This window comes from Mesoplodon mirus, assembly GCF_964341445.2.
Source record: "Mesoplodon mirus genome assembly, chromosome: X".
NCBI lineage: Eukaryota > Metazoa > Chordata > Mammalia > Artiodactyla > Ziphiidae > Mesoplodon > Mesoplodon mirus.
In genome coordinates, this window is record NC_138981.1 from 116,053,688 (window position 1) to 116,066,874 (window position 13,187).

The 13,187-nt window shown below is 38.8% G+C and overlaps 1 protein-coding gene across 7 annotated transcripts in view; it reads left to right on the forward strand.

The window, feature by feature from the left end:
• INTS6L (integrator complex subunit 6 like) overlaps positions 1–13,187 on the forward strand; it is a 50,787-nt gene that overhangs the window by 21,877 nt on the left and 15,723 nt on the right. For 6 of the 7 annotated variants that reach the window (XM_082610167.1, XM_082610168.1, XM_082610170.1 and 3 more), the window contains 7 exons: positions 535–684; positions 1,503–1,592; positions 1,810–1,993; positions 2,253–2,381; positions 4,774–4,937; positions 7,414–7,566; positions 11,147–11,279. In XM_082610167.1, the coding sequence (XP_082466293.1) occupies positions 535–684; positions 1,503–1,592; positions 1,810–1,993; positions 2,253–2,381; positions 4,774–4,937; positions 7,414–7,566; positions 11,147–11,279 (1,003 nt within the window). The remainder of the gene's footprint in view (positions 1–534; positions 685–1,502; positions 1,593–1,809; positions 1,994–2,252; positions 2,382–4,773; positions 4,938–7,413; positions 7,567–11,146; positions 11,280–13,187) is intronic. The other variant, XM_082610171.1, reaches the window with a different exon arrangement.

Consider the following 13,187-nt stretch of genomic DNA (forward strand, 5'->3'; position numbering starts at 1 on the left):
CCAGAAGGATTGTCTCCACATAGTTGTGGCTCCATTCCTATAATTCCACCTATACTCTTGTTTAAAGTGAAAATATTGTTTGGGAGAAAAAAATCTTAGTTAGAAAAGTTCATGTAAATCAGACACTCAATAGCTAATTGTCTCTATCAAGGACGATGCATTTAAAAAATTACTCCTTCCTCTGCCCCGTGCTCTGTGCTCATCCTCAGTGTCAAACTAAGGTAAATACTGAGGTGTTTCGGTAGGTTTGATTGAGCCTGAATAGCAAACTAGACTTCTTGAGCCAAAGCCCTCCAGCCATAATGGACTGAATGCATTGTTTGCGTCTTTGCTCTTGATCATTAAGGCTGGCAGATCTTTCTGAAACTAATGGCCTGCTTTTGTTCCACTTGATCAGTCGAGATATAGAATAGAATTAGATTAAGGAATTATTAACTTGTTAGAGGTTTAATACTTGCTATTTGGTGGTTGTTTGCACTTTATATATTGTTCATTGTATAATTGGGAATTTCTTTGTAAATGTTTGGTTTTCAGGCTGGTTGGAAGGAAAATCATGCAACATTCATGAGTGAACTAAAAAATCTTCAGGCTTCTGGACTGACTACTCTTGGTCAGGCTCTAAGATCCTCATTTGATTTGTTAAATCTCAATAGATTAATATCTGGAATAGACAATTATGGACAGGTAAAAAAATTTTGAGTGAGTACAGCTAATTTATTTTGGTGACTTGGGGTAAGAATTTAAAATTGGGCATGGCTACCAAGTTTTCTGCTCCTTTTTATAACGTCCAAAAGGAGGTCCATGTATCTTTTAAATACATACTTTAACAAAAATTCTTTTAGGGGAGTCTTTTATGTGGCTTGACCATAAAATAGTTAAAATTGCCTACGCATCAGATCATCAGCTATCATGGGATGAATAAATTGCTGAGAATACTGGAGCAAGACAATTGAAGAGAAACTTTCAGAGTCCTTAAGTCCCTCAATTTAACAAAAAAGCTCTAGTATAAGAGGAAGGCAGAATAGCATTTGCTGATGTTATCATTACACTTTCCCACTGAAAAAACTCTCCTCACAATAATCAGTCACTGGCCAGGTTGCAGAGCATAAGTCACTAATGTCCCCCTCACTGTGCCAGGATTCTGAATGATACACGGGTGTGGAGGATGCTGCCATTATAATCCCTTTAATATCTTTCTTTTATGATTACTTGGAAAGCAGAGGGAGAGGGGGATTTGGATGTTATAGTTTGGGGGGTTCCTGAATTGTAAGAATTCCTCAGTTTATTCTGAATGTTACCTCTGCAGGGATTGTTATTTTGATTCCCACCCACTTCAGTCCCTAACCTTTTCCTTCTTATTTATCCAGGCAAATTTTATCACACACTTGAAAGATCACAGGCAAGGCAAATGTAAAAGTTGAAATACAATGGAGGCAAATGTAAAAGTTGAAATACAATGTTATTACTTTACACAGCTCTAATACTTTTTAAATGTATTTTAGGGGAGAAATCCATTTTTTTTAGAACCATCTATTTTAATTACCATCACAGATGGAAACAAGTTAACAAGTACTGCTGGTGTTCAAGAAGAGGTGAGATTTCATTTTCTCAAATTTCGTTTAAATGGCAGAGAACATGCAGCTATTTCAGTTAAGAATAAGTTTGATCAAACGTTCCATCTTGGTAATCCTTGAAAGATTGCCTCATTTGACTGAGGACATCAAAGAAAAGTGAACTCTATAACTCTTGAACTGTCTTCATTTTTGTATGGGTTGTTATGATGAAACTTTTCCAATTTTGCCTTATCAGCTTCATCTGCCTTTGAATTCTCCTCTGCCTGGAAGTGAACTAACCAAAGAACCTTTTCGTTGGGATCAAAGGTTATTTGCCCTGGTGTTGCGTTTGCCTGGATTGGCTTCTACTGAACCAGAGCAGCTAGGGAGTGTACCAACTGATGAATCTGCCATCACACAGATGTGTGAAGTCACAGGAGGTATTGGCAATATTTACTATTTCTAAAGGAAAGATTCAGGGCAGCAGAGTACCATTTTTCTTAAATGCCACATCCAGTGTTTACTTCTTTTCCTTCCGAATCTTTCAACTCTGCTGCTTAAGCTCACCATTAGTGTGATGTTTGCTGCCAGTGTAGTTTTGATTATTTCAAGTTGTATTTTAGGATTTCAGATGCTTGTATTGTTAAGTAGTGTTTTATTTGATCAAACTTGTACTATTTGTTTTTCCTTCTGGTACAGGTCGCTCCTACTGTGTTAGAACACAGAGAATGTTGAATCAATGTTTGGAATCTTTAGTTCAAAAAGTTCAGAGTGGTGTAGTTATTAACTTTGAAAAAACGGGACCAGATCCACTTCCTATTGGAGAAGGTACGGTAGATAACCTTTTTTTTTTTAACCTTAAAGTGTTATATAGGAGAGTGATCTGAAATTGAGAAAACATTGAACTAATCTCAGTAGACGCAGTCTTCACTAGCCACACACAATCAAGTGGTTACAAACATCCATCCAAACAACTACCATTCATTCATTGCCTGTGGATACATTTCAGCTAGCCAAATTCTAGCTTTAATTCAATGTCAAATCTTCCTCAGAAAATTCTCCCTTTGCCCTACTCATTTCATATTCCTGGTCCCAGTCTTGGGATGACACTGAATTCTTCACTTCTCTATTCATGAAATATCTGGAGATTGACTACAGAGTGCTATTTAACCAGCCATCTGCTTTTGGTCTTGTGAGCGCCAAACGTGCCAAGCTATCTTGATGAAATCTGTGGATGTTTAGCCAGGAACTGCTAATATTCTATAAGATCCTACACCAGTATTTTCCTGGCCACTTTTTAACTGCAGAACCTTTTCTCTTCAAATGAGATTTTATGGAAACTTCAACATCTCAAAATATGAAAGCAGAGCTACTTTTGTATTGGGAAAGCGAATCATACCCCATTGCACGGCTTCCTCAGAGCTCTGTTCCAGGCCATCGCTTCTCCTCGTTCCTGTTGGTTCACACACACACATACATACATATGTGTACCTAGACTCCATCATCACCACAGTGCTTGTCTGATCTGATCCATACATTTTAATCACTGTGGCCACAATTAGTGGTAGCCGCCTGGAGAAGCAAAGGGAGTAAGTGCAAAGGGGCAGAAAGACCCACATTTCTTGCTGAAGCAGTGGATCCTGTGGTTCCTGACCTTTTTGCTGTTTAGTCCCCAGAACCCTTTGAGAAGCTATTAGAAAAAATAGAGACCCCTCTCCCCAGGAAAATGGACATGGGCAACACATACACACATAATTTTGCATTTCATTTCAGGGGTTCTTGGACTCCAATTTAAAGACATCTGCTGTAGGGACTTCCCTGAAAGTCCAGTGGTTAAGACTCCAGGCTTTCACTGCCGAGGGCTCAGGTTCTATCCCTGGTCAGGGAACTAAGATCCCACATGCCACGTGGCCAAATAAAAAAAAAAAAAAACACAAAAAAACCCCAAAACAACAGCAACAACAAAAACCACCTGCTGTAGAAGACTGAGGCTTCACAGCCCATTTTAAAGTAATTAAATTAGTTGTAAAGGAAGGACATGTTATATTGGTAACGATTGACCACTCAGGTCTATAATTTTGTGTTCATTACCTTCATGTGAACGGGGAACTTTCCTACTGAAAACCAATTAGAAGGTGTCACGTAAATAGCTCAGACATTCTTTCTAGCTCCATTTCCCCTTTGTCCAGAGTTCTTAACCTTTGAGATTCTGATGAAAGCTAAGAAATTTCTCCTCAGAAAAATGCACATCCCCAGAATTCTGAGCTCAACTTTAGAGGGGGTGTCTTGGTCCCCTGAAGCACTACATGTATTTTCTAGAGCTCCATGGGCCACAGTAAATCCCCTGCTCTAAAGTAATTACTTGTTTAAAGTAATGCTTAAGTAAATCAAATGATATTGGAGAAAAAAAATGAGACTCAAATCACTAACACATATCTTTTAAAAATATAATTTAGACTAATGAATCATCCCATTAAAGGTTATGTAACTCTGCCTTGCCCTGTTTTCCGGGGGCAAATGAAATATGCTAGTTCAAATAATTAAAATTCATTCAGGATATATTATTCAGCATTATACAATGCCCAGTTTCCATGGGATTTTAATGATGGGATGGGCAAACTATAATGAATTAGTCCACATAAACGTGATGTATTTGCTTTGTGTTCCCTCCCTAACCATATACATAGATTGTGTTGTCAGCATTCCTTCTACCTTTTGGTGAATTTGCCTTTGTGGTCATTGGGTCTAACTGTTTAGTAAAGAATACTTTTTTTCACCTAGTTGGAAATAGAAAATCTAAATAGAATTTATGACCTATTTTGTCAGATTCAAAAATGTAAAACTATACCAGGGAATGAACAATTTCATTTGCCTAATTTGGAAAAATATCTGTTGTGGTTTAGTGTGTTTAATTTATGTGTCCAAATCTCAGAAAATTTAAAACTAACTTTGTAACAGTTTTCCATATAACTACATATTTTGGTTGTAATTAAGGAATTGGGGGGGCAGGATGTTGGATTAGAGGGGATGGATTAGATGATGAAAAGAGTTGCTAGAGAGAACATTCAGAAATCCTAGTAGAGTCACTTTTTACTTCCATCTTTCATGAATCACTGTTTTGGCTTTGTTTTGTACTTTGCTTTTAACTGAAAAATCTGTACAAGATCAGAGGCTGTGAAAGGAAATTCATGCCTTAGTCTGTCTTTTGTTTAACTTTTAGATGGACTTATGGATTCATCCAGGCCAAGCAATTCATTTGCTGCTCAACCATGGCATAGCTGTCATAAGCTCATTTATGTGCGACCTAACTCTAAGACTGGTGTTCCTGTTGGACATTGGCCAATTCCAGAATCTTTTTGGCCAGATCAGAATTTACCTTCACTAGTAAGTGTCATAAAACAAAAAGGTAAACATCATTCTGGATTTTCAATTAGTTGATTGCAGAGAACCTTTTAAAATAGCTTGGAAGCTTTTAAGTTGTGCCTTCTATTTCTTACTGGAAAGTCTAGCTTGTACCTAAAAGCAAGAGAGGACCTCCTTTCTGTTCTGGCATTCTTTCTTTTAGTTGCCTTTGCCACTTGACCTGCCCTCTTCAGATGTTAAAATAGTGTTATTTTTGATGCTGTTGCAATCTGTGACTTGGTTTTTATTTCAGGGCCAGAGCCGCTGACTTGATTTACTTGGTAAACACAATCTCTAAAAAGGGCAGGCATTGATTTTCATGTACATCCCCTGGAAATTAGAACTTAGTTAGCACCTTGTATAGGTTCTAGAAACATATTCAAAGCAGAGGTCATTCTACTTCCTCCGAGGGAGCCATTAGACATGTAGTGGGACTTTGTGGGCCTACTTCTCATGTTTTTGTAATCAGTGGACTTGAGCTCCTTGGCAACGCACCTTTCAACAATGCGTAATTAAGCAATATTTAAAAAATGATCTCTAAGCAAGGGTTTATCTTTTTATTCACTGTATTTGGTGGAAGAGGGTTTGATATTGTAGTGGCTCCTAGCACCACATGAATTGGCTTGGGACGGGGGAAGGTGCAGAATCTAGTAATAAGGGAAACCATATGAAACCCACTCTCCCTTTCATCTTCCTCCCTCCCCGCAGCCAATATAAAAAGGCCAGAGTAATCCTTGAGTGACGGAGGGGGCACAAAATGGTCACTGCTCTTCCAGTACCTTCTTGGTTCAGCTAATCTATAGTCTATCTAGGTTTTAGACATTTCTGACATGAACTGCATTTTCTCCTGGATTGCTATTTTGAGGCTCCTTCATTTTTTTCAGAGGTGGCCATGAAAGGCCTGAATGTACGACTGAAGAGCCATCTTCAGCCCCTGCCGGGGGTGAGGCTCTGTCTCCTAATCCCATCCCTTGGGGCACCAAGGTGGCACGCTTGTCAGACCTCAGGGCCCAGTTACTCTCAGCCCCTTCAAACCCCAGACTGAATGTTTTCGTTACAAATTTGCTTCATTATTCCTGGTGACAGGGTTTCACTCGTGTCTTTTTTTTTATGAAGTTCTATTTTTTTTAATTAATTTATTTTATTTTTGGCTGCGTTGGGTCTTCGTTGCTGCGTGCGGGCTTTCTCTAGTTGCAGCGAGCGGGGGCTACACTTCATTGCGGTGCGTGGCCTTCTCGTTGCGGTGGCTTCTCTTGTTGCGGAGCACAGGCTCTAGGTGTGCAGGCTCAGTAGTTGTGGCACGTGGGCTCAATAGCTGTGGCTCGCGGGCTCTAGAGTGCAGGCTCAGTAGTTGTGGTGCACGGGCTTAGTTGCTCCGCGGCATGTGGGATCTTCCTGGACCAGGGCTCGAACCCATGTTGCCTGCACTGGCAGGTGGATTCTTAACCACTGCACCACCAGGGAAGTCCCCACTCATGTCTTTGTATAGACTTAAATCTAATAAGCCAGAAATATTTTGAAAGTTTGATTAAAATAAAAAATTTTTTAAAAACCGGAATAGAAGGAATTTCAGGAAACTCACATATAGCGCATAGCTTCAGCTTTAAAAGCACATTGGAAGGCTATTTTTCTCAGCTTCCAAAACATCTTGTAGGTTTGTAAATCATAAAGCCAAATGAGCATGTTTTTCCCCTTTATGAAGGAAACAGGTGTTTTGTCGTATTCACATCAGCCTTACAGATCTCTCAGCAAGAGCAGGTAGAGCTACATCTCACTCTTGACCCTGGAACTTGTCCTGTCTCTTTTTGTCTCCATTTGCCCTTGCTGACGCCATTTCTCTCTCTGGTACTCTCCACCCCCACAAGCTAAAGCCATTAATAAAATGGCTGCTCCATCAATCTGCTCTGGTACCCCAGGTACACAGGCCTTTCAGCCCAGCCAAAAGCATCCCCAGCTCTAGCTGTTCAAGGAAGTGTGTGGGTGTGAGAAATGCTGTAAAAATTCAGCTGCAAAGAAAATTTCAACCAGGCTGTGGAGTTGTGACGGGCTCCTTTTCAGTCTCTATCTTGCCTTTTCCATGCCTTTACAGTTGTTCACCTTGCTTGTTAGTGGCTCCAGCTCTGTCATTACCTCATTAGAAAGCTTCATGGATTTCTTCTTCCCTAGCAGCGTCTGGCCTGTCTGAAACCTCATGGTACAAAGGAGTGAAGGGCAGGTAGTCCTTGGAGGTTGCAAAGTGGATCTGAATTTCAGAGTTCTTAATATTCAAAACAGTTTTATTTTTTACTTCCCTGAAACCGGAGTTATGAGTGTTATAATTTACCTTTCTCAATTCATCTTTCTCAAAACAGTAGTCTGTATCTCAGCGATGGTTTAACAAAACATAAAAGGGTGGCAGAATTGTCACAAACGTAAACTCTCTTGATAATGGATTATATTTTCCCCTCTTGTTTTTTAGCCTCCACGAACATCTCATCCTGTTGTGAGGTTCTCCTGTGTAGATTGTGAGCCAATGGTAATAGACAAACTTCCCTTTGACAAATATGAACTTGAACCTTCACCCTTAACTCAGTACATCCTGGAACGAAAGTCTCCCCATACCTGCTGGCAGGTACTTATCCTTTGTTGTCAGCCAAATGTCTGGAACCACTCTGAGATCTTTAAATTGTTTTAAGAAGTTTCAAAGGTTAATCTGGGAATAGTCGAGCTGAGTCTGTTGATAATGTTTCTCACAAATGCTATCAAATAAGCAACAAGGCCAAGCAAATAATTTCAGACTGATATGAATCACTAGCCTACCATACACTGCCATTTAAGGAAGTATGATCTGATGAAACCTATGTATTTGAGGATTTGGAGGACTCCCCTAAAGCCTATCCAGGGACCCCAGGTTAAGAATCCCTAACCTAGGGATTTCCCTGGTGGTCCAGTGGTAAAGAATCCACCTTCCAATGCAGGGGACGCGGGTTCAATCCCTGGTCGGGGAACTAAGATCCCACATGCTGTGGGGCAGCTAAGCCTGTGAGCCACAGCTACTGAGCTCGTGTGCCTCAATGAGAGAGCCCGCGTGCCGCAAACTACAGAACCCATGTGCCCTGGAGCCTGTATGCCACAACTAGAGAGAAGCCTGTGCACCGTAACAAAAAGATCCCTCATGCCTCAACAAAGATCCCGTGTGCCACAACTAAGACCCAACACAGCCAAAAACACAAGGGAAATAAATAAATTTTAATAAAAGAATCCCTAACCTAAAGGATGTAATTCTATTCAGCTATGGATTCTTCAGCTGAAGCAATGTTCTCAGTCCTTACTGGGAACTTGACAGATTGGAAGCACAAGGTTTTTTTCTTAATTAAAAAAATATGTTTAAAATTTTAATTTTTAAAATTGGGATGCAGGATCTTAGTTTCCTGACCAGGGATCAAACCCGTGCCCCCTGCAGTGGAAGTGGGGAGTCCTAGCCACTGGACCGCCAGGGAATTCCCGGTACAAGATATTTTTGACCAAAAAAATAAATCAATAAGTAAGCCTGAAACTACTTTATGTATTTGTGTCATGTGATCAAACCCTTCTTCCTGTAGTACAAAGCACATTGGTGAGTGTAGTGTGGATTTTCCTTGGATGAAGCAAAGGCACAGGCAAATGCACATACACTGGCTCTTCCAAGGGTTATACTTCAGCCAGAAGGGCTTGCTGATTTGTTAGTAGACTCACCTTTGGATTTTAATTTGTGAAAATCCGGACGTGGCAGTCACAGCCTTTTTATTTGAATATAATAAGGAAGCCCTACACTGTAAGGATGTTTGTTCTATTTCTAAACTACAGCACCGTATAGCAATCAGTAATTGTTAGGTTCTACTTACGCAAGGAACACTTGCAGACTGCCATCTGGTTCACCCTAAAATGTGAAATCATTGCTACTAGTTGCCTTTAAGCTACTTGAATTCTCCAAAGATGCTAAAACTGGGTAGAAAAAAAAGGAACAAGCATAAAGCAAGGATGTAAAAGTACAAGAAACAGAATGATCTCATAAATATAATATTGAGCAAAAGAAGCCAGACATAAAAGATCACATATCATATGATTCGACTTTATATAGTTCAAAAAGAGGTAAGACTGCCTGACTCTGTTAAAAGTCAGGACAGTGATTTCTCTTGGGATTACAGAGTAGTGACCAGAAAAAGACACGAGGGGGTTTCTGGTTAGGTTCTATTTCTTGATCTGGGTGCTGATGACACACATGCATTCATTTTTGAACATTCATTGAACTGTATACTTATAATTCATGCACTTTTTTTGAACGTATGTTTATATTTCAATAAAATACACCAAAAATGTGCTGGAAATATAGAGATAGGGATGATAGAATACTAAGTTAAAATCAAGACAGAGGCTTGAATTTATGAATTGAAAAACATTTTAGAATAAAAGCAAATAAAATTATAAATTATACTTCTTTCCTAAATGAAACCGTCTTTTCTATATGGCACCTTCCTTGTAAATCTTCTCCAAAGGAACTTAAGAAATCCTTAAGATCCCTGCAGCACCCCTCAAATATGCCATATGTCTTTCTCTAGCATCTTACGTTACTTTGGTTTAGAGTAGTTTAATGCGATGAATTAGTGGGAGTGAAAAAGAATAAGATGAACCAGGAGCTGGGAAATTTGGCAAAATCATAATGGAGACTGGATTCTAACCCTAGCTCTGCCACCAGCTATGTGGTCTTGGATCAGACACTTTCTCTAGAGTAGATGGTCTCTAATGATCCCTTTGAACCCCCAAATTCTATGAATTTGCAGCAGATAAGAAATTTGGAAAAACTCAGTGGGCTTATGGGAAGGAAGGAAGGTATGAAGGTGGGAAGGGAGGGAGTAAAGACAGAAAGGGAGTGAGAAAGGAACAAAAAACAGTGCTTTTCCTTTCAGGGGAATTACAGGTCTGATCCTTGCTGGCCGTAACTTTTTTATCCTTTATGATGATTTTCCCCCTTTTCTATTATACACACTTAGGAAACTGGAGGAAATCCAACATGTTTTATTACAATTATCTGTTTCTATTAACGTTCAGATTAAGACATGAAATCTAGTAGGTGAGTCATGTTTTAGCACAACCCATTTTTTTGTGGAGGCATCCATTACATAGGAAGGGTTTATTCTTAGCTACAGCTAAGCATAGCAAGAATTTAGTGAACTGGTAGGTGATTTGGCTGGTACCAAGAATTAGCAAAGTAAGTGGGTTCTGTTCACCATCAGGGTCTGACTTTTGTCTTAAATAATCCCGCTGAAAGGCTTTGGAAAAGGTAAAGGTCTAGGTCCCTAAAAGTACATACTGATGCCCTGATTTGGGCCAAAGAGTGAACATGGAACACAAAGAAAACATAATAGCCAGAGGATTCCAGTATAGCACATCAGGTCTATGGGACCTGACAATATAATACATATCAAATCAGGAATATCAATAAGGAATAAGATGCTAGTCATATGGAATAAAGATTAATGTTTTCATTTTTATTGAATGTTTGCTCCACCAGGAACATTTACAAGAGAAAGTGCCTTCCAGATTGAACCAAAGCATCTCCTTGCTCAATATAATTGCATCAAAATAATTATCACCAGTGCCTGGCTTGTAACAGACTCCTCAATAAATATTTATTGGATGAAAAATGAATAAATGGGTAGGGGAATGGGGCATAAAAGGGAAGTAGAGCAAAACTTAATAGTAGTACACATGAGGAGTGTTAGCATAATCCTATAAATGGGCTTTGTTTTTGTAATTGCTTGCTTTAGGCATAGGGGCGTGTTCCATTTTCCTAAGCCTCCACTCTGGTCACCACTTGTTCTTTTGAGAAGTCACTTTGTTTTAATGGCTGGTATCACTTAGTGGTATTTCAGCCTTATTTTCCATCGTGCTAATAACCAAGTAAATATTTGGCTATTGTTGATGCAGCCTGTTGTCTCTGAATCGTTATTGCATAGTACGATTTCATTTCTTAACACAATTTGCAGAAGAATTGCAATCTGAACATTCTTCTTTAGTATGATATATTTTGACATAAATATAGTGAAAGAACTATTCCCATTTTTAAATTACAATTTAATTGTGCCAGAGATATCGGTATGAAATGTTGCTGTGTTTAGTTTTACATAAAATCCTTATTGTCATAACTGTACATTACTTCACCATCTTCTCAGGTATTTGTTACTAGCAGTGGAAAATACAATGAACTTGGATATCCATTTGGTTATTTAAAAGCCAGTACGACTTTAACTTGTGTAAACCTCTTTGTGATGCCGTACAACTACCCAGTTTTACTCCCTCTTTTAGGTAAGTCAAGTATGTGCCATTTAGTCATCTTTGAAATACAACAAAGAAGAAAAATCGATGATGAACTAAGCATTTTAAATGTAGTCAAAGGGTAATGGATATCAGGATATATAAAAGTCTAAAAACTGATTTGGAAGGATAGAATTTTCATCCTGTTTTCTGTTTTGTTCATTTTCCTTTCGTTGTTTTTACATCAAACAGAAGAGACTCCACCTTGGGGGGCGTGATTCTTATGCTGCTCTTTGGGTTGCAAGCTCCAATGCTGTCACCCCTCTTCTCTCCAGTTTTAAGTGCACTTGGCTTTTGGTAAACTAGTTTGGGCCCCCTAAAGTTGATTGGGGTTAACACTTCAAGAATCTGATGGTTTTCTTCAGAAAATAGGGCTTCCGTGGGGCTGTTGGCTTGCACTAATTTCCTCCACAAAAGAATATTGAATGCTCTTGAGGCATGTATTTTAGGCAGAGTAGCAAGTTAAGGAACTAGATACAAGAGTGAATTCTGCAATAACTGCAGTTGTAGAAGCTGTGGTTTCCATGGCAAGATTCTAAAAGGAACAACTCCAGAAGCTGTTACTCAGACATCACTGAAAATGTGTGTGATTTTTTTTTCTCATTTAAAGAGCCACATCTGTTTAGAGTAATACAGTACCTACAGTACCACACGGTATCTTTCTCTTTGTAAAGTTGTGAACATTTTTAGTTGCTGAGGCTTCTTAATTTTTGCAAAAAGGATCAAACCTTTACTAAGTTTTAATATAGTCATTGAAAGCATAAGATTTTTATTGCTATCAATATTATATGTATTAAATGTCCTGAAAAAGCAATTCTTTTGAATGTTGCAAGTTAAGAAGGTTAAGAGTGGGTCATCATAAATGATTGTTTTAGATGGCCTATCTACTTTATTTCTTAGTCATATCTAAAAATATCTTCTAACAGGTGATTTTCACTTATATAGAATATATGTTATGTCTTTGAGATTAATAAGACTGCCAATAAAAAAGTACCTGTATTTTGTGGATTTATTTACCCTGTTTTCTTAAATATACCTTTATGATCTCAAGTTTTCACAACTAAAAAGTGAAGGATCAAGCTAGCTAATCTTCACTTAGACTGTTAATAGTATTATTTTTCTATTTTTTAAGTACACTTTTTATTTTGAGATAATTGTAGATTCACATGCGATTGTAAGAAATAATAAGAGAGAGATGATACCAAAATCGCAGACAACAGAGGCAAAAATAAACACATGGGACTACATCCAACTTAAAGATATTTGTGCATCAAAGGATACAATAGAGAGCAAAAGGCAACGTATGAAATGGGGAAAAGTTTGCAAATCTTATATCTGGTCATTTTGGGTAGGGGCTCTATCCACCCCTGCCTAGAGCATCATTATCCCTTTGCAAACATCCCAAACCAGAAACCCCAGAGGCATCTTTGATTCCTCCCCCTTCTCTGACCCCACACATCCACTTCAGGGCCACCCCATCCTTGACTCAGTTCCCATTCTTCCCTTTGGCTTCGAATATCCATTTCTAGGCTTCTCTATAATCTGTATCTTCCAAGGAGCATAGGGTCTTCACACCCTTTGAGGCTGAGGTTCTTGTGCCCCTGAATCCCAAACTTGGGTTTCATGTCGAGGTTCTGAAATAGCTTCCACCAATACTTCCACCATTACTTCAATTTCTGGATTGTGTAGCCTCCATGGTGATTAGCAGTCTGAACTGTAGGGCATAGCTGCCCTGATAATGAATCCTGGCTCTGCTGTTTGCTAGCTTTGTGACCCTGGATAAGATACTTAACCTCTCTGTGCCTCAGCTATTTCATCTGTAAAGTGGGAATAATAATAGTACCTACCTCAAAAGGATTTAGTTGGGATTAAATGAATTAATAGAATTAAATTGCATCA